The sequence below is a fragment of the Amblyomma maculatum genome, chromosome 2 (genome assembly GCF_055883805.1).
Source record: "Amblyomma maculatum isolate TAMU_Amacu chromosome 2, ASM5588380v1, whole genome shotgun sequence".
Taxonomy (NCBI): Eukaryota; Metazoa; Arthropoda; class Arachnida; order Ixodida; family Ixodidae; genus Amblyomma; species Amblyomma maculatum.
In genome coordinates this window covers 37,308,397-37,336,072 of record NC_139345.1, presented here as the reverse complement: position 1 = coordinate 37,336,072, position 27,676 = coordinate 37,308,397, and the positions used below count along the sequence as shown (strand labels likewise).

General features: G+C 43.5%; 2 protein-coding genes across 3 annotated transcripts; one reads left to right on the top strand and one right to left on the bottom strand.

Annotated features, from left to right (window-relative positions):
• On the bottom strand, window positions 1–17,386 carry Edc3 (Enhancer of mRNA-decapping protein 3). Its single transcript, XM_084593869.1, has 6 exons — window positions 16,850–17,386; window positions 15,125–15,222; window positions 10,588–10,959; window positions 9,892–10,045; window positions 5,735–5,967; window positions 1–1,366 (listed from the first exon to the last, which is right to left on the bottom strand). The coding sequence occupies exons 1-6, from the start codon at window positions 17,011–17,013 to the stop codon at window positions 1,017–1,019; spliced, it is 1,371 nt and encodes a 456-aa protein (XP_084449995.1). The 5' UTR covers window positions 17,014–17,386; the 3' UTR covers window positions 1–1,016.
• Window positions 16,743–26,355, top strand: Cks30A (Cyclin-dependent kinase subunit 30A). 2 transcript variants are annotated; one of them, XM_084593872.1, is made up of 3 exons: window positions 16,743–16,865; window positions 18,120–18,247; window positions 25,843–26,355. In XM_084593872.1, the coding sequence occupies exons 1-3, from the start codon at window positions 16,813–16,815 to the stop codon at window positions 25,923–25,925; spliced, it is 264 nt and encodes an 87-aa protein (XP_084449998.1). In that variant the 5' UTR covers window positions 16,743–16,812; the 3' UTR covers window positions 25,926–26,355. The 2 variants fall into 2 exon arrangements, with proteins under 2 accessions (XP_084449998.1, XP_084449997.1); XM_084593871.1 differs by lacking the exon at window positions 16,743–16,865 and adding an exon at window positions 17,674–17,844.
• The last annotated feature ends 1,321 nt before the right edge of the window (window positions 26,356–27,676 follow it).

Here is a 27,676-nt window from a genome sequence, read left to right as displayed (position 1 = left end):
AAAAAAAAAATAAAAAAAAAAAAGAATTACCTATGTTATTCTGTTGACATTGGTAAATGTGTGACAGACAGTTTTGTGGTCAGAGGGTAGGGCCACACATTCAGCTTTTAGCATGACCACGGTACATCAAAGAGTCACACACAGCAATGCAGATAGAGGTTTCCATCTCATTCCTGCTAGCTGTTACACAACACATATGTCCTGTTTTTCTCTTTTGTTTTTGTTTACCACAGTGCAATGTTAGTGTGGTAGTTTAACCCTTCGAGTTAAGACATGATGCTGAAACACATAAAAGTTAGGACATGACACAAAACTGTACAGCAAGTGGCCTATCAGCTTGGCTTATTAAAAACTGCCCACCATTGGCCATCTACAAGTAAAGTTGATTACACAAAGTAAACTGGGATACTTCTACACAATAACAAAGAGGCTTGTGCAAGTTAAGACATAATAAAAACATACAGACCTGCCACATATGTGGAGGTGCTGACGCTGAATTCCAAGAGCAAGCTTAGCATAATTTCACACCAAGCCTCCAAGATATAAATGCACTTCAAGACTTCCACATTTCTTAGGAAGGCTTTTTTTACAGAGACTATCTTTTTTCAGGATATTCCATATGAGAATCCTGGACTCCGAAATCACATCTTTAAAATGCTTCTTCATTCACCAAGCATCCATAATTACAGTTCTCATATGTGCACTGCATTGCACAAGAACCTTGCAGAAACAGTGACAACAGTGCGCACTTCTAACATATCCCATCTTAAGTCCATGGGAGCACTACAGTTTGACTAAGGTTGAGACGGTTACATATACATACAGCTTATCACATGGCCAAGGGGTCCTTTGTGTCCCATTAAAAAATTTTATGGCCTTCCATTTTTCCAGTTCTTACTGCCCTGTCTTCCTTCAACATTTACGTTTACTTCCCGAGAGACACATCAGCCAAAGTTTCTTTTTGAGTAAGGTGACATGTCACAGCAACATTCACCACCAGGCACGACTCCAGGCATTCATGGCTTTTTTGCATGCAACACAACCACAAACTTTGACCCAAAGGGAGATGTGTACTCAATGCCCAACTCGTGAAAGACACGACGCGGCACACCAATGTCACACAAGTAGAGTCCTGCTGAGGCAAGGATGCTGGCGTCCATAGCCAAGGGCAAGACAGGCATGAGCACCCACCGGGGAGGTGGAGCCACAGTGCTGCCAACAGGTGGTGGGTCCACCCAGAGCACAGGGGCTTTGCTCTGCTGCACCCAGTTGGCCATGGTTGCAACAGCTGTGGGGTCAGCTTGGCTCAAACCATCCAACGAGTCCAAACCTGTCAGCACCAGGTCCACTTTGCTGTTTGCAAGCTCTACACAGGGAGGGGGAGAGGGAGCACAGGGCCAAAGAAGAACAGAGGCACAATGAAGTTTCGTGAACACTGTCAGTTTATGGGATGAGCACAGAGCAGTGTCAGAGGACAAATCTCTAGCCTTCTGCATTTTTTAATCACCAGGTTTTGGGCCACTGTTAAATGATCACTGAATTCACTGAGCATAAGCTCAACGGAGATTCATGAATGATCAGTAAAATCTCACAGGTTACTGACCCTAAGAAAAGGGATACAGTCAAATCACCGTTAATTCAGCCTTAAAGGACCAGGAAGAATGTTCAAATTATCGAATGTCCCTTACACAGGAGCACAATGAAGTTTCATGAACACTGTCAGCTCATGGGGCACCACTCAACCTTTTAAGAGCCCCTCGCAGTGTCAGAGAACACATCTCTTTCCTTCTGCAGTTCTGAATCACAAGATTTTGAGTAAGCTCAAAGAAGATTCACAAATGACCAGTAAAACCTCGCAAGTTATTGACAGTAAAAAATAGACAGTCAAATTTCGTTAATTTGGCCTTAAAAAAGAACAGGAGAAATGGTCGAATTGTTGAATGAATTATTGAATCGGAGTTGCCAAAAACTGGTTCCATTAAAGTAATTTTTTCTAATGATGCCTGGAATGTGGTTGTCTATACATTATCGATGAAAACTAAGTGACAGCGATGGTTTTCTCGGTTTTGTCAAGTGCTTTGCTTTGCGCACACTGCTGAGAATGTTGGCAGATCACCACAAAACTGTGCCTCTGCGTCATTTTCATGGTAAAATGCAGCACTAGTGATGCCTCTTCGCAGACAACCTGCTATTTTACTAATGAAATTAAAACACAATTTTTCTGCAATATATTCCAGACGGGAGATCAAACGAAACCTTATTCTCTGGTTGAAACTGTTGCTCCCTAGAACCACTATAACTACCGTAATAACATCAGCTATGGATAGGACAATGATAGGACAACCTAACTATAGAGTGCCCTAAATGCACTGTGTCGATGGTCAATGGCTGGCCAATGCAGTACTGGCCCAAACTACAAAGTATTTAAACCAGGAACATGTGAATAATCAAACTGTCAAAAAGGTAGCTTTTTCTTTTTTACTGTTCGAACTATTCGCAAATAGTTTGAATATAGCAAAAGTGCAGTTCACGAATCTCACAAACGTTCAGAAATTATGAATTTCTAAATTTCAGCGAAAAATCGCAACATTTCCAATTGACACTATCTTGATTTTCTTGCACTAATGCTAACTGTTCCGACTGCCAGCACGCAACGAAAAGCCGCGGGATATGCGCTGCCGGCCACTGCGAACTGCCGGCGCGCAGCTGCTGAGAGCCTGCGTGTCTGAAAACAAAGGCCAGCACCACGTGGCAATGTCAGTGTGTCTAGTCATGGTTCAGTAGACAACTGGCTGAGAGCCTGATTGACATCGACCGTCTCGTTCACGCATGGAAGTGACCTGACTTGAGGAGGACAATATTCATTAGAACCTAAACACTACGCATCTTAAGCCCCAGCTGACAAGAAAAGATGTATGACAGAAGCGTCGGGCTCTAAGCCAGACTGTATATACTGAAGGGGTTCGTTTTCGCATCTTCGCTGTTCGTGACAGCACTTGTGTGGTTGAGGTCCATCACTAGGCATGCAGTCCGGCAAAGCCAGAAATATGAGTGCTAAGTGAACTACGTGTTGTCATGAAAGCTCCTTTTTAGGCGTCATTCCTTATCTCAGTCATTGCGAGAGAGCGTGGAAGGAATGGTCCTGCTGTGAGTGATGCTCAGGTTGCTGCTCTTCTGTCTGTTTTGCAAGCCAGCTTGTTGAGTTTTGCCAGATTGAAAAACCCTGCCGTTCACTAGGTATCCACCTAATTGCATAAACACCCTTTTCCATGTGAGCAATAAGTCAAACTGCGACGTTAGACTTTCTTTTTTCACTGACAGCAATTGGTATCAAATATTTGTAAACAAAGTATTATTACACAATTCGCATTTTATTTAATGCCTGGTAGGCCTTTTCAAAACAAATCATGCTAATAATGGGTGAGAACAAGAATCTTCTACAAAATTTCTCTTTCCAAACTTGTGTTTTGCAAAAAACACCTCTCTTTATTTTCAACTATCTCAGCTAATATTCGAAAATATTCTAGTTGTGCCCAATTTTCATTATTCGTATATGCTTTGCATACTAAAACTTGTTATCTACACAGCTCTAATAAATCTTTTTTTTTCTAGTTATGGTTCGCAAAAGACTTCATTAAAAAAATATTCTAAGCATATTCAATTTGATTTACAGTCAGTTTCTAATGTTCGAATTCACTTCACACCCACAATTTTGCCATTTGCACAGTTTAGCAGATACAACTACAGCCTATTCTTCATATATTTTATTTCTGCAGGCCGCCAACACTAATATAATGCTGCCAACAAATGCGCTACACCAAAAAATCTAGAGGGCACTTTGGACCACTAAAGTGCAGTGAGGCGAAAGCTATTATGGCGCAGTGGATTGTAACCCTCCACTATGGCACCTCTATCTCCCTTTCTTTACAGCACGATACGTTTCCGCAGAGAATTGTGACAAATACTGCGCCTTTTCTATGCTGTAAATCAATTTCAAATGCCGTTGATGCCTGCTGTGCTAACGCCTCCTAGACAGCTGGGTCTGCTTCTGTTTGCTGTGTGGTGCGGTGTTTGAGGAAGCGGCAAATGAAAGGCACCGCACGGACGCCTGAATCGGACGCCCAGCGGTGTCAGCTTCGTATATGCATGAATCGTCTGCTGACGTCACGACCGTCGTGACGGTACATCGTGCCCCCCTTGTCGAATACAACCAGAATTTCTTTGAACGCATCAAAGTTCAACAGCATTCGTCTACTGGAAAGAAAAGGCGCAGTATTTGTCACTCGTGGAATCCCGCTATCATTCTTACGGTAGACACGGGGAATTATGAAGAGCACTTCATGTAAATATTATCTAATAAATGTTTTTCACCACCATCACGATCTGGGGCGTGGTGCAGTTGGTAAAGCGTTGGGCTGGGGATTCAAGGGACGGAGGCTCGATTCCCGGTAGAGACCAGATTGATTAATTTATTTTTAATTCTCGCTTTCGAAAGCGTGACAACTCTGCTGACAACCTTCTGTTGACAACAATGAGGCTTTTGCTTTAAAACGTCCGAAAGTGTGTGCACACAATTTTCATTGGCACAAACTGACAACATTTACATCATGCTGCACTGCTCAAGGCACAAATGTCAGTGCTCTGCCCAAGCCATAGAGAGTGTGTCTCTGTGTCTCAATAGGGGATAATAACAAGTATATACAGAAAAATGTGGTGGCAGTCTTACAGACTGACCCCCTGGACCACACCTGGAAAGGATAAGGAAGCTAATGAAAAGAGAAGCGATTAAAAAAAAGAAACTGCTAATACTTATACTAGCACTTGCCACTAGCTGAATTTTGCTATTAAAGCAATAAGCATAAGTGCTGTAAATTTTTATTTAAATGTTAGTGGTTCAGACTATACTTTTTCCTAGAAATACATTTTTTTTTTCTGCATTTAAAGATACATCTACAAAGTTCTGTAGTACTCTTTTTATGCACTGTATGCACTGCAAACACATAGAAACAGTGCATAGGTACTCTCTGGGAATTAAAGCTGTTACCCAATCCCACTTAAAAGAAGGAAAAGACTAGTTTAGTAATGACCAGTGCATGCATATAACTACATATCTGCAGGTGCCATACAGCCAGCAACCCTCACAGATCTGTAGCAATCCTGGGCCCAGTTCTGTAACTAGCCACAATCAGTGTGTCACTTGTGTGCACTAGTGAGATTTCCAGAATACAACATGTTTATACTTAGTGCAAGCTAACTTTTCATGCTCAAGTTCCAGTGTATAAAGAGGACAGCAGAGAGTTATTATTAGTTTCAAAAACAAAACATTATCTATGTATAAGCTGTCCAGCGCGAGGCAAAAGTGGCATGCAAGACTTCCTTGGCAGTCAGAAGATGAGTTCAGTTTCTTTCTTGGCAGTACAAAAGGGTAGAACAAAGAAAAGAAGAAAAGACAGTATATACTCATTAGTAGCATTCTTGACCCTCAGTAATGGGGCAGCTCATGTATTCAAAAACAGCAGCTCAGAACCATAGGTCTAGCGCTACACTTGTGTCCTCCCTTGATCTTGCAACACCATGCTCCCTTATTGCATTTCACCTTGTCGGGACTGCAAAAATGTTCAAACCAACACTGGCCTCTGGTGACCAGCAGCACTGTGTAAACTGTGGTGCAGTATGTGCGTTGCACCTGCTTTTTGTAAACCGAGTGAGGGAAAGGCATACAGAAAATACCCACCGGCAACAGTGTGCCGCACTTTTCCTCCACAACTGCGAAAGAGGGCCATCTCTGCTGGGAAGAGGGGGTCCAGTGGAGCTGAGCTAGAGTCCAGAAAGGGCAGCTGCCAAAGCAGCACCTCGACACCATGGTTGGCCAGCTGCCGGCCACAGCACACCGCCTGGCTGCCCTGCCGGTGGGCCCCGCAAACTACCACTACTGTAGGTCGCTGGTGGCGGTTGCCAGGGTTCAGCCTACAACAGTGGGGACCACATTCATGAAACCTTGCCGGTGGCAGTGTACACGCAACCATCATACACCACCACACTGAAACAACCGCTATGGCTCCTGCTGCTGCCCCTAATACCACTAACTGTTACTTGCTGCTGCTGCTGCTGCTGCTGCTACAACCACTGCGGCTGTATAATCACTAAAGTTGACATTCATCACAGTAATTAAATGCACAGGATATGCATAACCAAACTCAACCTTTCCAGATTAAAGCTGGAAGAAAGAATTTTAGACAGAGGAACAAGTTCTGATAACTTTAACCATAGTTGCACTACCAGGGATTCAAGTGTTAAAAAAGGCAGAGCAAAAATGCACACACGGGAGAAACTTTAAATGTGAGGCACATGAGCTGATGAACTTTAAATACACTACGCTGTAAACCTTCATTTTCTCAAACCATCTTGTTAACAACAGCCTATACAATGGCCTTCAGTGGTTGAAATGATCCTGTAACATTAAAGGACTACCAACGTCTTATTTCAGTTGCATGTTTTCTTTGCTGTAATTATGCACAAGACATCAGAATATGTGGATCAACTTGTGGTATTAGCCTGCAACCGCTAAATAATCTAGAACTGAGTTTCTCCTCTCATGCTGCTTCATTTCGTTATCAACTTAACCGTAGCTGTGATGCGTGGCATGACAAAAAACGTGCAATATAACCACTGATATGTCATTTGTTGTCATTCCAGCTCCTGTAGTAGGCTAGCTTAAATGTTGTAGTGAATAAAAACTATTATTGGTTACACTAAAAGTCCCTTTATGCCTCATGGGATCTAAAAAGTTCTTACACATCCCAGCCATTATTCGGACATCAGCTCATGGAACAGAAACAGCATCAAATGGAAACTAAATTTCTATTTTCTGGTTGTGTGTTTTATTTTTTGTAATGATGGTTAAGGTATTATACACGCATCACCACAAGCTATTATCGTACGACTGCTGAATAATTTACAACCGATTTTCTTTTCTCACCTATTTATGTTTCACCAACTGAGCTAGGACTATAACGTCAAAATAGAGTCTAAGTCATGTGAGGGTGCAAAAAATGAAATATATAATTGCTCCTTTACTGCTTTAATTCACCACAGCACTAAAGCCAGCCTGCCTTGAGAACAGGAATCACGAGTAAAGGACCAGAAATTTTAATGCAGTTTTTAATCTCTCACATGACCTAGACTTCACTTTGACACCATAGTTAGACAAACTGGTGAGAAAATAAATAAAATAAATTCAATTATTAATTACTTGATGTTCACAAGCAGAAACCATCTAAACTATCATTAAGGACAAGAAAAATGCTACCAAAATTTGGTGTCTATGGTCCTTCAAGACATCATTTAAGAGATGAAAACATACAAGCAAAAATTTAGTGTCTACAAACACAAAAAAATCAGCATGTGCATTTTCACTGCCAATGCAGCAAGCATAACAGCCAGCCATAAACTGTTTGCGTACAGAGCTTTCTGGATTAAGCCCGATTAACTGATGCAAGGAGCAGCTTCCACACCACACAATCGACCATTTGCGGAAAAGCGAGCGCCACCTGTCGTCCAAAATGAGAAGCTTCGCCGGCACTTTTGGTCGGAAAGGGCTTCTCGATCTGGCATGCGCAAGGCAGCGTTCGGCGTTTCACGCGCGCTTAAATCGTTGTTTTAATGTTGCTCTTTTGCTGAAAACGTGCATATGCTGAAGAAAGAGGATGACATAGAAGGAGAACGATGTAGAGCGCCGACTTTTCGGGTTTTAGCCAGAATAATGACCACGTATGAGCAATACGTGCAGTTTGCGTCCTCAACTGTTTGCCAGGCGCATCGTGGCCGATGGAGGAATGCCATGTCAGGAACTTGAATCTTCATACCACTAATCAGTTTTGATGAGAGTGAGCACCATCCATGAAGACCGCAGTGTTTATGCGACAATGCCATGGTTCGCTGTTGATTCGGGCCACATCGTTTGAACTCACTGCAATTGCGGTGCGGGGTGAGATATTTTGTTTCGAAACATGTGTATCTCTCTTGTGCAGAATGCTGATACACAAAATGAACGTGTATTGCATGGGCGCTAATAGGCCGACGAGTGTTACAGTGACTTGGGATGCATGCACTATTTTGTAACACGCGCAAATGTTTGTCTGGGTTTTCTGATGTAGGGCAAGGGTTCCTGCTGACTTCGTCCCTGCAGCTTCTGATGTAGGCCAGGCTTTACTGATTAGTAAACGACTCGTATTATCTCAACCACGCTCGCGCTCATACGCGAGAGCTTCGCTTACTGACGGGTCGCTTCCTGCGTAGGCTGCACTCTGCCGTGCGCCCGCTTGGTGGGTGATCATACAAGTATATAAAATTCATTTCCCACCGAATCTGTCCATGCAAGAACTCTCATAAAACCAATATGTGTTAATTTGGCAGCAAACGCCAAATACAGCAAGAACGCCAAGCTACTACTGAACGGGCCGGTTGGGCACAACCGACCCCACGGCTTCGTCTTTCGCGCCTTGTATGTCGTCGTGGTCCTCGTTATATATACGTACAAGTGCCGCTGTTGCATGGCACATGCTTAGCTTAGATAGAAGGCGTTCCAGTCAAATGGCTGTGTTTAGACTGCATGCAATAGTGAACAATGCTGCGTTTCTTTACTCCTTATTGAAGGCTCAGCAAAACCTGTCAGCATGTAGCAGGGCTGCTATTGAGTGTTTCTGTGAGGGCACTAGGATGCTTCTTCTTGCACGGGCGTACTCTGCAAGTCGATAGTTCTTGGTGAAGGTATAGAACTCACTCCAGCAATTTACGTGTCAAAGGCAAGCTCTACAGTACCTTCTCTCAAGAGAGATGGCCCCTTTTCCGTAAATGGTGCGGCTGTAGAAGGAAACAAAACTCATAACAATAGATTATGGCACCTACATAAAAAAAAAAAAAAGAAAAACTGGGGAGAACAAAAGCACCTCCGCAAAGCAGCAGCGGAAGAGGACACCGAGCACACTACTTCATTAGCAGACGACGCGCGCTCAGGGACCAGTCATGAAATATCCCGACAGCCTTTTTTCACGTGTCCGACTTTTTTTTTAAATGCGTGATAAGTTTTCCCGAGCCACGGGCACACACACACACACACACACGGCGAAAGCGAGACAAGCAACTCAAATCATCCACTGCTCTATAGCGCAAGAATGCACAGCTAGGCAGCGCTGGCGCGTCATGTTTTCCAACCAAAACCAAATCACCTACAGAGGGCGCTAGTTGCACCTTTGTCGCGCATGCGCAGGAGCTTTTCCGCAAATGGTCCATTATGGTAAGGCAGAGAACAGTATATGTGCCACTTTCCATTGCTGTGTGTGTGTGTATCTCTGTATGTTCTTTGGTGCAGTGATTTGACTTGCTTAAAACACAATGCCCCCGGCAACCATTTTTAATTGTGCAAGGCCTAAACTTTTCACTACAAAAAATACTGACATATGACTTAAGAACATCTAAAGTGTGAACATCTAGGAAGCTTCATGACATGTTATACATCTTCCACCTGGTTAGGACTGGCTTTACTAGCCGACTACCTCAAAACTGAGCAAAACATTTGCGCATAAAAATTGCTGCAAAAAAAAAAAAAAAAAAAAAAGCAAGAAGTCAGGACAGCTACCACTCTAGCTCAGCCGCTAATGTGTGCTGCAGCTCAGCTGCATTACACGCAATATGTGAAGCTCATGAGCACAACACTACAGTCAGTGCATTAACTTTTCTAAAACTTTTTTCCAATTTATCTGCACGCTAAATATGTTAACAAGTAATTTCACAATTGCACCTAAAAAGTGTATTTCCCGTATGCTCCCTTTGTTCCAAAGAGTGTCAGCAACTCTAGTCCACACACATGACCAAGTCAAAGCTCGAACGTACCGGCGGCAACCTCCAAGCAGCTGCAATACCATTTCGGATGCAGCACGACCCAGCATCTCAAGTTGGCGCTCAGTACTGTATCCACACTGGACTGCACCTTCCAGGATTCGCTGCCGCAACTGAAGGCTCACACTTGGCACTAGCAGACCAGAATCTGCATGATCACCCCACCAGGATAACAGTGCTAATGGTCAGCATGCAGTGAAAACAATCACCTAATACAAGGAAGCAACAATCACCTTCTACTGCTGACCTTACACAGTAAGAAATATGCGATTTGTAGTCCTGAACCACAGCTTGTCTAAAAAATTATCATATATTTAGTTCTGACTTGTCCGACCTAATATTGGTGCATGCATTAGCTTTGCGGTGGCATTGCAAAAGCATAGCTGCAGTGTTACTATGGGCTCAGGTACGCTGTAACTTGCAATTCAGTTACGGATTCCATTGAAAATGCAACATTGCTATGGCATTGCTATATGTAGATTCAACATTCCTAATTTTATGGCATTGTTATGTGTGCCATCAACGTCTCCACAACAACAAAAAGGGGGGGAGGGGGGGGGGGGGGGGCCTAAACCCATGACCACCAAGAGAAGGCACTAAAAATGAAGTTCATGTTTGACTCATAAGTCAAGCAGACATACAGGCAAAGGTAGCTCTGAGCACTGCACCAAAGGCCATCCATGTTCTCACCAGTGATGTAGTCTACGCCCTGCTTGCCGGGTACTCGTATGCAACACATAGACTCCAATGCTCTGCCACCCAAGACATTTTCGTCGCAGCGATAGCTGGGCGTTGTCACCACCATGTGGCTCCCAGCCCTTCCAGACTGCATGGGCTGGTCACTGGATGGAGTGTGCCTTGACATAGCAGCATCTATCTCATCAAAGACTGCCCGCTTATCAAACAAGGCCAGGTTCTTCTCAAAGTCAAAGTCCTGCTCCAGCACAGTGGCATCAACAGGGGCACTGAAACAGGCATCATCTCGGTCGCGCATAGCAGCTGCCGTTGCCCGTCGTGGGCCCTCTGCTTTCTTGGGAGTGAGTGAGGCCTTCTTCTTGGCATCTGTGCGGGGATGATAAAGAGCACAATTCTCACTGCGTCATTCAATAAAAATGCAATTTCTGCCCAGAATTGCAGGTAAGAATTGTTTCTAAACTTTGCTATAACTTTTTAATGCTTCAGTAAATTTCACAATAGACAGTGTAAACAGTCCCAAATGAATGTGCTTTTTCAGAATCATGCTCTGAAAGTGCACGCTAAATAACCTCAACAGCAGGTTTGAACAAAAACAGGCTAGCAATTATGCATTTTTCCGAGTTTCTTTTTTTAATGGGCAAGCTATTATTTTGCTTCAGGATTCATACACTTTCATCACTCCAATCAAGTAAAACTCCCAATAACAGCATTTCAGTGCCAAATTGAATATTCTTGCCTTTGTTAAAAGGAAGAAGAGGTGAGCCACACACAGCCCAAGAATAGTAGCATGGAACCATTATTATTCTACATCGAGCTAGTGATGTTTTTCACTTCTTTAGGGTAATATTTTCTAACATTTCACTTTTTGATGTTGCCCTAAAGAAGTGAAAAACATCACTAGCTCGATGTAGAATATTAGTGGTTCCATGCTACTATTCTAATATTGGGCTGTGTGTGGCTCACCTCTCATCAAAAAGTGAAATGTTAGAAATGTTAGAAAATAAGATTGCCCCGCCGGGGTGGTGCAGTGGTAAGTCGCCCGACTATTGTCCGGAGTTCCCGGGTTTGAACCCGACCTCGGCGGCTGCGTTTTGATGGAGGCAAAACGAAGGGGCGTCTGTGTACTGTGCGATGTCAGCGCATGTTAAAGATCCCCAGGCGGTCAAAATTACTCCGTAGCCCTCCACTACGGCTCCCATTTCTCTCTTTCCACTTTCACTACCACCTTCATCCCTTCCATTACGGCGCGGTTCAGGTGTCCACAGAGTAAGTGTGACAGATACTGTGCCTTTCCCTTCCTGTGAACCAATTATTAAAAAATAGGAATTGCTTATAAATGCAATAGGCAGTTTGGCATTAGAATGAACCCAATATATTGATGAATGGGCAACAATACAATTTCTCATCAACACTAATACAGGCTCACAACCTAGCTGAGCCCCTGCAAGCCCTGTCTTTGGCTCAAGAAAAAATTTCCTGAAATATAAAAAAATTGCCCTGCTTTCCACATAACCCTTCAGCTCTGCTCAACTACGCTGAGGTGGCCTTGTTCTTGTCTTCTTTGCGCTACGTTTCCTAAAATGCGAATGCACCAACTCGCCCAATTCAGCATTCTTGTTCAGGTGGCCACCACTTGCAATAATTTCCTCAACCTACTTTTTGGCTTTGTTAGCAATAAAAGCCATGCGAACAAAGAAGCCTTTCTCAAAGAAGAATAGCACAGACGATTAAAAAATTGGAGGATGCTTAAGCTTTGCCTTTAAGAGTTCAACACGATAGTGTTATCAGGCCCCGTTCGCTGTCCTTAAACTCCAATGCTTTGAAGACGATGGATGGATGTATAAGGCTTTGAATTGAGCGGTGGCTAGCACCATCTGCTGCGGCAGCGCCATACGATCGAAGTTTTCCAGTGAGCGCTGCATTGCAGGTAAGCAAAACAGAAATGTTCTAACTATTACTTCCGTAATTAGTTTCTTTCTGATGACACAACTAAACATTAGTTGACAGTCACAAGGCAATGCATATATTAGGCCTACCTTTATTTGGAGACAAGCAGTGCAGTTCTGTGGCGGAGTGGTTGCGTGCTTGGCTCGCACTGAGAAAAAACCGTGCTCGACTCTGCGAGTTTCCGAAAAACTTTTATTGTTTTTTTACTTTCTTCTGATTTTTGCGTTACAACCACAATGTAGACACCGGCTTTTCTGCGACACGGGGCCCTAAACGTTATCGCGTTAAAAAATATCCTCCTCACAATCAAGATATTCCTTCCCAGTTTGTCCATGAAACTGCTATGGCTGCACTAAACAATCCTATAATTTCTAATGAGCTGAAACACAATGCCTTTCTTCATCTTTTGACATGAAGTCCTCTTTGAACAGTCTCTTTACAAGATGCACTTTAGAAAGGAATAAAGTGTTAGTGCATGATGACCATTGCACTTGAACCCAATGAAGACATACACAGGCATATTTAGTGGTAGCTGGTACACATTACATTAGAAAGTCAAAGTAGGTGCAAAAGTACAGAAATACAAATGCAGTAAGCCCGTCCAAGAAGACTGTCATTAAGCCTAACACTTCCACAATATAATCAGTGTGATTGCAATCGACTACCTCACTGGCAGTTATGCAATGAACACCAGGTTTAGAGTCTTGCGACATGATGGATGATCTTCCTGTCTACAACAATGTAAAACTAGCTCACGGCACTTCAGGGAGCAACCCTGTAATCTACCCTAACTGTGCCCTTTCCCTAAAAGAAAGCAATCTGACTGCGAAATTAAGCCACATAGTAATGCAAGCAGACAACACTATCTCTCCACTGGAAAGGCAGTGTTGCTCTGAATAAGAGTCTTTATACACCTTTCCAATAGGTGAGCGCTGGTCGCCACCATATTGCTCGCTGGACTACCTTTTGCACTTGACGCTAGCGCGGTGGAAGCCGCAGCGGAACTGGTTTTTCATCAGTGCAGAGAGGCAGAGTTTTGACGTCTCGCTCTCCCAATGGAAAGGCCTATAGCACTTGTTTCTTTCGCTTGAGGAAACCAAGGCGAAAGATTACGGGCCTGACTGCATGGGACCTGGCTTCCTGACGAAGGCAGCAGTATGCAAATTTAGTGCATATATAAAATAAAAAGACAACTATGAGTGATATATACTGCAAACCTTATTCTCACTTTTCTAATTTGTATTTATAAACTGAAAAAAAAAAATTAAGACAGACAATTTTATTAAAATTAAGTTCTATGCTCATTTTGATAGCAGCTTCCTGACCTGAGTTCCCCATCTATTTGATGTCAACAGTGCAAGGTTTGCAATACCATTTTCAATAAAAAAAAATTGTAAGAGTATTTAGACTTGAATTAATCCCAGCAAGAACCCCCAGCATCTATTCCAAGCATTTAAACATGACCATCAAAACAGTTTAAGAATTCTTTGAAGGAAGTGAAGCAAGATTGCCAGCTACTATTAATCCCTTCACCATACATTTTCTGTAACTAAAGACAAATTTCTTTCTTTCTGAACCAGACATGCTTCTCAAGTTACGGTGCCTCATTTTATAGCCTGCCAAAAGATTAACAAAAAAGCAAGAGAGAAAAAATGCCTTGGTGACTATGATGATGTAGCTGCATAATTATTTAGAATGTAGGATTACTTAATCTATTTTTCAATAAGAAATGGCAAAAGAGTTCTGAAAAAAAAAAAAAAAATAAAATAAAATACAACATTTATGAAGTACAGTCTTTGTCAAAAATATCCATCCCATGGGGTTTGCTTCGTTGCATATCTCCGGTGTTCACAATGATCCTTTTTCCAGTAGCGCACCCCTCTTGCGGCCACCAGGCAAAGTACGATTGACCGGACGAGTTATCGAGAATTTGTGCAGAAATTTATACCTAGTATCGGGGTGGGCTTATTTTCCACACAGTAGTTTAGTGCAGGGCTGGTCTCACCTAGTCTGTGCAGAGACTCGTGAGTCATCTGTTAGCATCCTTGACGCACTAACCTCCCCCCGCACACTTTTAAACCATGATAATGACAACAGGAAGCTGGCGAACCTGGCCCTGTCTTCCCCATTGAGGTAAGCTGGGGGAGGTGGGGACAATGTAATGCGTCCGTTTCAAAGGCCTAGAAGATGCTAGCACTGCACACAATTATTTTGCAGCAGTTCGTCGTGTCAATGAAGCGAGGAGTGTCGTTTCCTGGAAAAGCACGTGCAGCGAAGTTTTTCCCCTATTTCCGCGTGGCATCCCAGCGAAAATGGCGGCCTAGGAGGCTTCGTGCAAGCGCTGTAGCGCTACTTGAAAAAGGTCTATTTCACAGGTGACCAGAAAGCCCATTTTGTCTTGAGGTTATTGCATGAGCTCCGTTACAGGACATTTAAGCAAACTCCTTGGGCTGCATATTTTTAACAAAGACTGTACAAAGATTGCCTGTGTGGGAGTTTTACCTATTTCTGATTCTTCATATCAATTGCAAACATAATGATGGTATAAGCGTGTGATAAATGAGCATGATCAAAGTTGCTTTACCTTTTCGTGCACCATTGACTTCTTGCAACACAACTGGTGATTCACTACGAGTACCTCCAGACTCTTTGATGATGTTTAGATCCACAATGTCCTGTGCACTGTGTATGAGAAAACACAGAAGTTAAGACAAGTGAAGTGCTCTTGCATGGTACCAATTATTCAGATATTAAGGGTGGATGGCAAATGTACACAATGTTGCATAACTTGGCACAGAAATCTACAAATGGGACAAATGACAAAAGGAATGCTACGGTGGCACCAAATGTGATGACACACAGCTTCCTGAAAGTAAATATCAAATGCTATAGTACCAAAAGTACACATATGTACATGTATGCCACATCTTGTTCAGCTTTGGGTTTCTGCCACATAGAGGATAAATTTGGATCTTCCAAAGTTTCTTCACACAATTATTAAAAAAAAAAAAACATACGGAACTAGTAATCGCTGACATGAAGGCATCCCAAGCAACTGCTCGTGTCCGTTTCTGAATCGATGCTTGCGTGTTTAAGCAAAACCAAAAAGAAGGAAACGGCCGAATCCGCCAAAGAAAAACAAGAGACGACAGTCGTTCCCTACATCCACAAATTTTCCCACAGGCTAAAATAGGCCACCGAGCTAATGTCAGAGTTGTTTTCTCGGCTCCCGAAGAGCTTGGGAAATTGTGCAAGCTTGTTAACGCTGAATCTATACGAGAAAAGTGCACTATAAAACATGAGAATCAATTGTTGCATGCAAAGATGGTGTTATCTACTCCATCCCACTATCTTGCTGCAGGCAGTACGTCGGCCAGACGCCTTAACGAGCGCCTAAGAGAACACAATAATAATGTTTTCAACTCCGTTAAAGGGCATCTCGGCATCCATTGCAGAGATTGTGAAAGTAACGACTGCCAGCCTTATTTCCAAAAAACAAAATTGTTAAATAGGCATCGGGACAAGATAACCCGTGAAATTATTGAGGCCGCACAAATCGCATGGTCAAATGACGCCTGTGTCAGCAGCCCGTCCTTCGCGTTGTCAGCAAAGGAACTTAAATATCTAGCTACAGGGAAGTGACGTGGTGGCATCACACGAGTTTTCAAGTGTTTAATCAAAGGTGTATCGCTTCTGTGTTTTCTCTTGTTGTTTGGAGCCTGATATATATATTACCACGCTCCGAGCAATAAACTTCAGTTGCAAGTCAGCGCCTGTCCGTGTTGTCTTCCTTCCGTCCTTGTCCAAGTCGCGCTCTTCTGCAGAAAATCGCTACAAAAACGCCCACATTAGCATAGAATGCGTACTTAAATGTGCGTATGAAAGATCTGCTGCTAAGCATGTCTACCTAACCTTTCCTCTACACCAAAACATTGGTGAGGGAGGGTAGGTTAGTTAACCTCAATATCTAACAAGGATAACCATTTAATTGCGCTATTTTATTCAAATTTCAACCGACTGCATTTGTATCAGGCACATAGTATTGCAGAGTATGTGCTAACCTAGGCCGAATAAGCACGTGACATTGGGATGCGGATGACAAAAACACACGTGCTATTTTTGTCATGTACCACAGTGCTCGGAGATGCAAAGCGCGTGTCAGCTAACCCAATAAGGCACTGATCTGTCACGCTCCCCACTTATTATGTTCAGGCTATTTTGAAACACCTAGAGTAGAAAAAAAAAAAAAAATTCATTACGCATGGTGGCGAAATGGTAGACAACAGACTCATGGCAAAGGCTTGTTTACCATATGGTGACTTGAGGTACGAGACATTTGGTTCCATTTCGAAACGCTTGTGACAACACAATTTGCTGCTTGGCCGCGTCGACGCTCTCGATTTTGCCTCGGTATGTGCCGAGTATGTCCCCGCAGTCTACAACAACGACGCAGCCAACCCACTGGTCACTCATGGCTCATGCCGCGTCTCAGCAGGATATTTAGCAATGTTGAAGCAGCAAGTACGGCTAAAGGTCCGAGATCCCCTGTGCTTTGTTTGCAGCCTTCGTTATGAAAACTTGGATCGCAGAGAAGATGGTGACAATCCCACTGCACCACGTAAGCTTCTTCAAAACGAGGCCGCAGAGAAAGACCACTCCGCAACTTTTTCCAACGCTATCGCATAAATCGACACTTCGACGCAGTTTCCGAACATCGACTGATCGGCAGCACTTTTTACACAAGCGGCCGTTTAATAAATGTTACTTTCGGGTGGGCTTTCTGCGCCCAAGCAGCTAAGCAACTCAACTTCGCACGTTTCGTCTGGATTACCGCTTTATCGCTTTATTTACTCATTTCTTTTTTTTTTTTTTTTCTTAGATAGGCTCCTGTGTCCTGTGCGGTCAACGGCTTGGTGGCTTGGTGTTGACTCGTTACTTTTCATTGAGCTTACACGTCGCATACAAGTACTGGTAGTACTTGAATTAAAAAGTATATACCGGTACCCGGCAATAAATGTAAAAATAAAAACGGAGGTTTTAAGAGAGAGAGAGAAAAAAAAAAAGAAAGTATGACGTCATGCATTCTGCTACGCGCGAGGTCACGCGGGCCTCGCGGGCCAATCGAAGCAGCTGAGGGATATTCAAAAGCTCTGTTCGCTCGCAGCAGCTGCCCGCGTTCGGCTGTCGCTTTTGTTTCTGCGCTTTGGTTTTGACCATTTTTGGTCTTACATCATTGCTCCTCACGATGTCGCACAAGAACATCTACTACTCGGACAAGTATTATGATGATAAATTCGAGTACAGGTGAGGAAATCCATTTCATCTGCTTTGGAACGCCAGTGGCTCGGAGCTGACATGGCGTCGTGGCGTTCTTCCATTCCGTTTTCGCGCTTACACTTTTTGTTCTTGACCTACGTTGATGCTTACCGTACCCGTGTGAGTCATTAAATACATTCGTTGCAATATTTTTCGCCTTGTGAGCAGCAAAAGCTCTCCGACTCGATTGGAGGCGCTGCTGAGGCTTGCGGTATGCTCCATGTAAGACTCCCGTCGTCTGTAGCGTTTGATTTCCGTTGCAGGCATGTGGTCTTGCCAAAAGAAATCGCCAAACTTGTCCCCAAGACTCATCTTATGTCCGAGACCGAATGGCGGGGAATTGGAGTGCAGCAGAGCCAAGGATGGGTGCATTACATGATCCACGAACCTGGTGAGTTGGTGCGACGGGGTGTTCCACAATGATTCATGGGTCATTTCAGATTAGATCGTAGAGTTTGTCTGGTAGACTGGTCGCCATTACTAATCGGTGACCAAGAATGTCAGGGCTGCAATGAACGTATAACTTGAGGAATATTTAAGGTACGAATGTTTGCAGATGGTGAACAGGCTAGTGACGTTTCTGTTTTGGCCTATAGTGATCATGCTCTTGACTCTCTCTCTTGTAGCGCAACCGTGCGTGCAATGGAGTGTGCTGGATTACTTTCGGTGCTGTCAGGAGCTGTTCTCCAAAGTGTTACGAATTTGACGCAAGTTACTTTTTCTAGGAATATTTAAGGCCAGTGTTGGAACACCCAAGGATATTCCGTAAGCGAAAAATTTGTACAGGCGTGAACAGACTTGCGTAGGGGTTGTACAGGTGTCGCAAAAGTAAAACTGAGGACGGGGAATTTTTTTTTCTTTACCTAGCGTTCTAATAGCGGTTGTACATGCACATTGCTTGGGTGCATGTGACTTCAGTGACCAGGGCCACACTTTTGATGTTCGCCCCATCAACAATCCGCACGAAGCTGCGCAGTTTCTCCACAAGCCCGTACTTCTTTTTACTTTTGGGGCATCGGTACCAGGACAAGTTTCTGTAATGTTGTGAATAAAGTAGTGTGGAATGTATTATGTATGCACTGTGGGTAAGGAGGTGTAGAAAGCGGTGAATGAAACAAAAACTGCCTAAGTTAATATTCTGAGGAAAAGCAGAACAATGTTCACATATTCCACCCTGTAGTGAAGTTCAGCATTAGGAACATGTTGCATCAATTTGCTTCTGTGATACATGCCCATAATCCCCGTGGGCATGTGTCCGTGTCCGTGTGGCACTGTGTCTAGGTTCATCAATTTTTGAACAGTCTGAAGCTAAATGCAGTGCTAGCTATTGCAGAGTTTGCATATCGCACCAGCTGACAGATCAGCTAGCCTTGGTGACTTTGGCACAGGATGTCCTGCATCTCAACAGTTTTTTTTTTTTTCAATCTGTCTTCTTCACCATTTGCTTTTTAGTGCCCTTAAATGCAGCAATTTTTCTGCTGAGACATCCTTCCTGTGCTGGTAGATGCAATGTTCACAACAAACGTATTGTTCAGAACTGTGTTTAGATATTGTTGCATGTACAACTCTAAAATGCTGTATTGCTGCATCCGAATGTTAGGTGACAAAGAGGCCTTAGTTTTGCTACCAAGCCAAAGCAGCAACTGACTGAGGATCTGGGATGCTAAGCTTTGCAGATGGTGTGCTTCACACACCTGGCATTAATCAAGCACAATATGCGTAGTATCTGCTGCGATGTCTCAGCAGTTGGATTGTGATCGCTACATTTAGATGGAGGCAAAACATTTTGAGACATATTAAGATGGCTATTAGTAAAACTCTTTTTTATTGGTGTAAGCTTAGCTAATCCTCTGCGACGTTCGCAGTCATGCACTATACACCTACAGCATTTCTAATAGGTGTATATGCTGCATAGTGTTTCCTGGTAATGCTGTATAATTAAAGGTGCTCAAGGGGTGTCATTTACTGGGGAAGTGTCTTCAGCAAGTAACCATTTCATTTTATTGCTAGTATCGTTTCGAAGATGGCCACAAGGGATGAGCGTTCTGCTAGATGCATTATCTTTACTTTTCAGTACAGCTGTTGCCAGGCACATCCCCTGGCTGCTGATATGATCATTTCTCTTTTAATCAGTCGTAGATCTTAAGGAGAAAATCCATTAGATTAGTGAGAAAAGGGGGCTTTGAAGGTTGATATAAAGTGGTTGTAAATAAGTACCCTTTCAAGCTCAAGTTAAGTACGGGCAGGTGCGATTTACTACTGGGTAAAACACGACTGGAATAGTGGAAAAACCAATTGAATACAAATATAATATTTGCAGAGGTGATACTCTTTATTAAATGGGTACTGTGATGACTCGGGCTTCTAATTTTGCCTTCAGATAGGTTTGTTGCACAGAAATAATTAAATTTATATAATTCAGAATATGTTAGGGGGGGGGGGGGGGGGGGCTGTTTGGTGAGATTCGCTTGCCCATTTCAATCTCCCACTGAAAAAGTTTGATGCACCAAAAAAAAAAAAAAAAAAAAAGTCTGCTCTCGACGTAAGGTTGCACATCCTGGTGGCCTATCCAAGGTGGCTCGAATTGCTTGAACCTGTGCCTTTGATGATATTATTACCATGATTACAACAGCCAGGTGTGTGTAAGCAGGAACTTCCATGCTCATTTTTTTATTGTGAAAGCAATACTACTCTAGGTTTCGAGCCTCAGCATAGCGCGGCCGATAGCCACGTCTTTCCCAAGTGACACTAGGGTGAGAGCTGGGCTACCAACTCAAGCTGTCGGCAGAGATGCCATCTTGGGTCTCTCGTTTCACATGGGACAGTTATATCAGAATTAGTCTGCTAGGACCCTGGCATTCAAGTTACCCCTATAGGCCACTAAGGCACGTTCATACGGCTTGGTTAAAGCGGGGCTATATATGTGGGCTGAGGAAGAAAAAAAAAGAACACTCGGTCACCCGCAGCTAATGCTTTCGCTCAAAATTTGGTTCAGCAGTGTTGAACCCTTGTAATTTTTCTTTCAACTTCATGCTGCAATCCCTAACGAAAATCTGGTCCTCTAGCTTAACAGATTTTGAACATGAGCACCTGCAATGCACTGAGCCAGTTGAGATGAACACTTCTATTTTGTGTATTTAGGGTGTCATGCGAGTACACCACTGGTAGTCTAATTCGAACAAGCAGGTCATGTTGAGCTGCGCTGTTCTGTAAAGTCTCCTACTAAAGAGCTTGGAAGGTGCAAGGCATGGATGCGGCATGCATCAAAGTGTTTCAGTAGTTGTCACAGCTCAGTTTTAGCAGATACTGGTAAGCTGGCATATAAACACCTCTGTGCCTGTACAGTAGGGAAAACAACATATATTTCACATATCCCAACCTACCAGCAGCTTCACATGCACTCTGGTACTCTGCCACCTATTGCGTAAACAGCGAGCTGGTGCAGTGGCACCAGCTCATACTGTCAGTGCTAACTGGCGAGAACTGTCAGTTGCGACTTCATTGGCTGAGTAAATTATTAAATATTATTATTTTGTGGCTTTCACTGGGTGTTGAGGAATCGGCGGATCCCACACAGTATGGAAATGAATAAAAAATACATGATTGGTTGGTTGGTTTGTGGGGTTTAACGTCCCAAAGTAACTCAGGCTATGAGAGACGCCGTAGTGGAGGACTCTGGAAATTTCGACCACCTAGGGTTCTTTAACATTGATTGATTTCAGTTGCAGGATTGCTTACACTGAATATTTCCATTCGTGTTATGTTTGTCCGGCAGCAGAAAATGCATTTACTGGAGAGAAAACTGCATCGGAAAATTTTTTCGACACTCGCTCATGGTGTATACACTGAATCCCTTTCCATTATCACAATTTTGAAGTGAATGTTGGTCTCTGGGCCACAAGAGTTGTTCACGCACTGCTGTTTGCTCATTATTTTGGTCAGTGGTGGCGACACCTTTGTTGAATGTTTTTCAGTTTCTGGTGTATAAAAGCTCTGGTTTCAGTCGATTAGCGTTTCTGTCGTTGGGACACTGTCATCTGTCCCCCACAGAGGCCAGTTTAATTTGCCCTCCATGTCTTTCATTGTTCGTGGGCTCTTTTAGCATGCTTTCAGGCTGCGCTCATATGGCTGGCTTTTGTATTTAAGTGTAAATACCCTCATGGATCTGTTCGAATTATGCTTGGTTTGTAGGATTTAACGTCCCAAAGTGACTGAGGCTATGAGAGACGCCGTAATGGAAAACTCCGGAAATTTCGACCACCTGGGGTTCTTTAACGTGCAGTGACACGAGAAAAGGTAGAAAGAGTGAAGAGAAAGGAGCAAAAAATAAAAATAAGATGAAACAAAAAGAAGCAAACGAGTGATAAAGCGGCCAATGAGTGCTAAGAGTCGTAGGTAAGGCTTCTGCCTTGCCTTCTCATCATCATCATCATCATCAGCCTGATTGTACCCACTGCAGGGCGAAGGCCTCTCCCATATTTCTCCACTTAACCCGGTTCTGTGCTAGCTGCATCCACTTGACCCCTGCGAACTTCTTAATCTCATCCGCCCACCTAACTTTCTGCCGCCCCCTGCTACGCTTTCCTTTCCTTGGAATCCAGTTTGTTACCCTCAGCGACCATCGGTTATCCTCTCTTCGCACTACATGTCCTGCCCATGTCCATTTCTTCTTCTTAATTTCAACTAGAATGTCGGTAACTTGAGTTATTTCTCTGACCCACTCTGCACGCTTTCTATCTCTTAATGTTACCCCTACCATTTTTCGTTCCGTAGCCCTCTGGGTTGTCCTCAACTTAAGTAGAACTCTCTTGGTTAGCCTCCACGTTTCAGCCCCATAGGTGAGTACAGGCAAGATGCAACTGTTGTATACTTTCCTCTTGAGCGATACCAGTAAGCTGCTAGTCATAATCTGCGAGTGCTTGCCAAATGCGCACCATCCCAATCTTATTCTTCTTGTTATTTCCTTTTCATGGTCCGGATCTGCGGTTACTACCTGTCCTAAGTAGACATATTCGCCTACTACTTCCAGTATTTCGCTGCCTAATGTAAACTGCTGTTCCTTCCCGAGGCTGTTGAACATTACCTTAGTCTTCTGCATATTCATTTTCAAGCCTACCTTTCTACTTTTTCTGTCTAGGTCATCAATCATTATTTGCAGTTCATCCACTGAGTTGCTTAGCAAGGCAATGTCATCAGCAAATCGCAGATTACTGAGGTATTCTCCATCTACCCTTATCCCTAACTCCTCCCATTCCAAGTCTCTGAATACTTCCTCTAAACAAGCTGTGAATAGTACTGGGGAGATTGTGTCTCCTTGCCTAACACCTTTCTTTATGGGAATTTTATTACTTTCTTTATGCAGAACTATGGTTGCTGTGCAGCCACTATATATATATCTTCCAGCACTTTCACGTACGGCTCGTCTACCCCCTGATTTCGCAATGCCTGCATCACCGCCGAGGTTTCAACTGAGTCAAATGCTTTTTCGTAATCAATGAATGCTATGTATAAGGGCTGGTTATATTCGGAGCATTTTTCTATCACCTGATTGATGGTATGGATATGATCGATAGTAGAGCACCGTTTCCGAAACCCTGCTTGATCCTTTGCTTGATTGCAGTCTAAGGTTGTCCTGATTCTATTAGCGATTACCTTAGTAAATCCTCTGCAGCGTAACAGACAGTAAGCTGATTGGCCTGTAATTTTTAAGGTCCTTAGAGTCCCCTTTCTTGTGAATGAGGATAATGTTTGCATTCTTCCATGGCTCCGGTACCGTCGATGACATCAGGCACTGCGTATACAGGGTAGCCAGTTTCTCTAGCACGATATCCCCCCCGTCCTTTAGCAAATCTGTAGTTATCTGATCCTCTGCAGCTGATTTCCCCCTTTTCATAGTTTCTAATGCTTTCTTGACCTCGTCCTTCGTCACTGGTGGAACGTCTGACTTTTTCCCTACCGCCAATCTCATTACGGTCCTGACTACTTTGGCTACTGTAGAGATCTGTATAGAACTCCTCGGCTACTTTGACTATCTTGTCCATATTAGTGATGACGTCTATGCCCAATTTCTTCTTTACCGCTTTAAGGCTTCCCCCGTTCTTTACAGCATGCTCAATTTTCTCCATGTTATACTTCCTTATATCGGCCACCTTGAGCTTATTGATTAGCTTTGATATCTTGGCCAATTTGATCTCGTCTGTTGGATTGGAAGCTTTCATACTCTGGCGTTTCTTAATCAAATCTTTTGTCTCCTTAGACAGCTTATTGGTATCCTCTCTAACTATCCTACCGCCTACTTCTACCGCGCACTCAGTAATGATATCTCTGAAATTATTGTTCCTTGCCTCTAGGGTAATGTCGCCATACTCAGTTAGAGCTGAATACCTATTCTGTAGCGAGATCCTGAACTCTTCTGCCCTCCCACTCACCGCTAATTCGTTGATGGGTTTCTTTCTTACTAATCTGTTGCGTTCCTTCTTCAGATTTAGGCTAATTCGGGACCTCACCATCCTGTGGTCACTGCATCGCACTTTCCCGATTACCTCTACATCCTGCACAATGGCGGGGGTTGAACACATTATAAAGTCGATTTCATTTTTAGTCTCTCCGTTAGGACTTTTCCATGTCCATTTCCGGTTCTTCCGTTTGCTGAAGAAGGTATTCATGATTCGTAAGTTACTGCGCTCTGCAAACTCAACTAGTAACTCCCCCCTGCTATTCCTAGAACCAATGCCATAGTCACCTACTGCCTTGTCTCCTGCCTGTTTTTTCCCTATTTTGGCATTGAAGTCGCCCATTAGTACAGTATACTGCGTCTTTACTTTTCGCATTGCCGATTCTATATCTTCATAGAAGCTTTCAACTACCTGGTCATCATAACTACATGTAGGTGCATAGGCCTGTATAACCTTCAGTTTATACCGCTTATTAAGCCTAATTACGATGCTTGCCACCCTCTCATTAATACTATAGAATTCAATTACCCGCTATATACTTATTGACAAGGAAACCTACTCCTAGTTGTCGCCTCTCTGGTAAACCTCGATAACACAGTACATGCCTTCTAAGTGCCCCCAACTAATTTTCATTTCTGTAGCATGGTTGCTCGTCTGAAACCATTTTCAGTGTGGTTGGTAATATCGTGGCTCTGCTGGTTTACATGCTAAGCCACGGAAAATGTTTAAGTTCTGGTGACCAGAAGGCGATTCGCATTCTGCACAAAATCCTGTCGTGCAGATAAATGTTGTGCATGTCCTGCACATGAGTTGTGTGGCAAAGCCAACTAAAGCAGGTACTCTTGACAGAATCATGACTGCATTTGTAGCGACTGGCTTCAGCACCAAGAAACGGTAGCTAAATAGTCTGGACTGCCTTGTACATTATTATGAAATTATTCAACACCTGCTTTATAGGCTCAGAAGCTCATATAAACTGCAAAAGATATGGCTGTGTGTTGATGAAGCTGACATATTCATGACAGTAATTAATTTTTATGGTGCAAGGTTTTTAGCCAAAGAGCATAAAGTATTTTTTTTTTAAATCTAGGCGGGGTGATATACTCGTTAGCCAAGCAGTTCGCTCCTGTTAATCTGGTACCCATTTGTATCACCGGTGGGTACCCGGTGTCACCAGGGATCGAACCCCGCACTTTCTGCATGCAGGGCAGGTGCTCAAACCGCTAGGCCACTGCTGTGGATGTAATCATTTCGTGTTCATGTATATGTGGCCATTGTGTGTGTTGAAGACTCCCTCAACATTAACCAAAGTCATGTACCACCATAAGGAAGCACCGGCAGCGGAAATTGTAGGGGATTTCACACGGTGCCTTGTTCACAAAGCGAAATGTAAAAAAAAAAAAAAAAAAAAAAAAATCAGTGGTGTCAGTGCTTAGCATTCATCTAAGAAAGCTTGTCTATGTTGTAACTGACATGCAGTGTGGCCCAAAAGCATGGGTTATGACATGGCCTTCCACTTTCCATTCTGCAGAACCCCACATCCTGCTGTTTAGGCGACCACTGCAAGATACCAGTGCTCCTTCCCAGGAAGAGCAGATCAAGAACGACATGTGATCACCGGTAGTGTCAAGTGTGGTGTCCTGGTGCTATGCAGCGGCTGCCACATTTGACCCCATCATTGTATATAGTGTACAAATGCAACACCGATGATGAAGTGAGGTCTGCTGCAGCTTGTGGTCAGATACGCAGTGAGAGAAGGCAACCTTCAATTTTGGAAGCTGCATCCCCCTCCCCCTTTTTTTTTCATTGGTGCTGGATGCCACCTCACCTCAGATTGTCTGTGAATGGACACTAGTGTTCCTCCTCCTTTTTTTTCTTGCCCACTACCTCTTTTTTTTGTGTTCCTACATGTCACTCCTTGTTTTCTGCACCTTGCAACGTAACACATTAAATGTCTTTCTTCTCCATGTCGCCGCTCCATCCTTGTTACTTCTGCAGGCTGCTGTGCTGTATGAACAAGTGAATAAATTTATTATATTAATTACGGAAGTTGTAACATTGCTGCACAATTGTTTATAAACTGCAGAGAGCTAGCTTGAACCTATTCCTTGCAGAGTATAGGGTGCAAGTGCAGGAAAACAAGCCAGTTTGTGCAAATACAACATCACTTAAAACAAACTCGTAGTCCAGATTTGAGTATCATTTAAAGAAATGCTGCTGCATTTTTTTTCTTAAGGTTTAAGAGGGCTTTCCCTGGGGAATCTAGTGAGGCAATGACTCCTACATGACATGTAGCACCGTATTCTGCTCTGCGCATACGAAACAATATAGTGCATGCACAGAGCGCAAGACTTTGCCAGTGAAATTCCTACATGAAGCCCCGAGGCACAGACGCCATTGTCACAATATGACAGGCGCATAATAAAAAATGCAATACTATCATACGGCCACAAACATAATTCAAACAGAGTGTGAAATGTACAGGTCAGCTTCCTTGGCTGCTGCATTAAACGATGCCATTGCCACAACCTTGCATTGTACGCATTAAACCGCCAATTTCTGGTGCTGTGCATTGCTGTCTTAGACTTGCATCTGTGTGCAGGTCGGTCACAAAGCAAAACCACACAGGCACTTGCACTTGGAAGTCAAAAGCTGAATGCATGGCTGCGTCACAAAAACGTGCCTGTGCCCATTGTCATGTTTTAGAGCAGTGGTTCTCTGCCATGGACGTGGAGCAGGCCGCGGTATTAGGATTGAGTCAAGGCTACACTGGCATCTAACAACTCCCACTTGATAAACGTGCCATGGCATGCAGAGGACGTGGGGAAGTCAATGCATCGGCACTGGTATGCATGCTGCTAGAAAAAATACAACTCCTTCCAACACTGCGCCGCTTGCTCATCAGATACCTGAGATGCTTTGCAGTGTAGCCCCTTCCAGCAGCACAGCCAGAGCTCTGCTTTCACCGATGCTGGCGTCTACAGATGCCATAGACTCCTCGGTTCTTTCGCTTTGAGAATAACATTGGCTTTGAACCTCCATGCTTTTAACCATGCAAAACTGTTTAGCCAAGCCAGAGCTATCGGGCAACACAGGGAATTTTTTGTGGACGTGGATTTCGCGGACCCCCATTTGAGAAAGTTTTAGGGGAATCCCCCAATGTGGAGCACATTTGTAATAACAAGTAATCACATAATTGCTTAGAACATAGGGCAAACCTAACCATAAATGCAGATACAAACTTGTGTTGTGCAGCCAACATAAAATGAGTGAATGCAATGGCAGGAAGTTTGGCCACCAACAAGTGTTGGGAACGAAAGTGGACACACAGGCAGCTCTGCAAGATTACTAAGTGCTGTCATCCT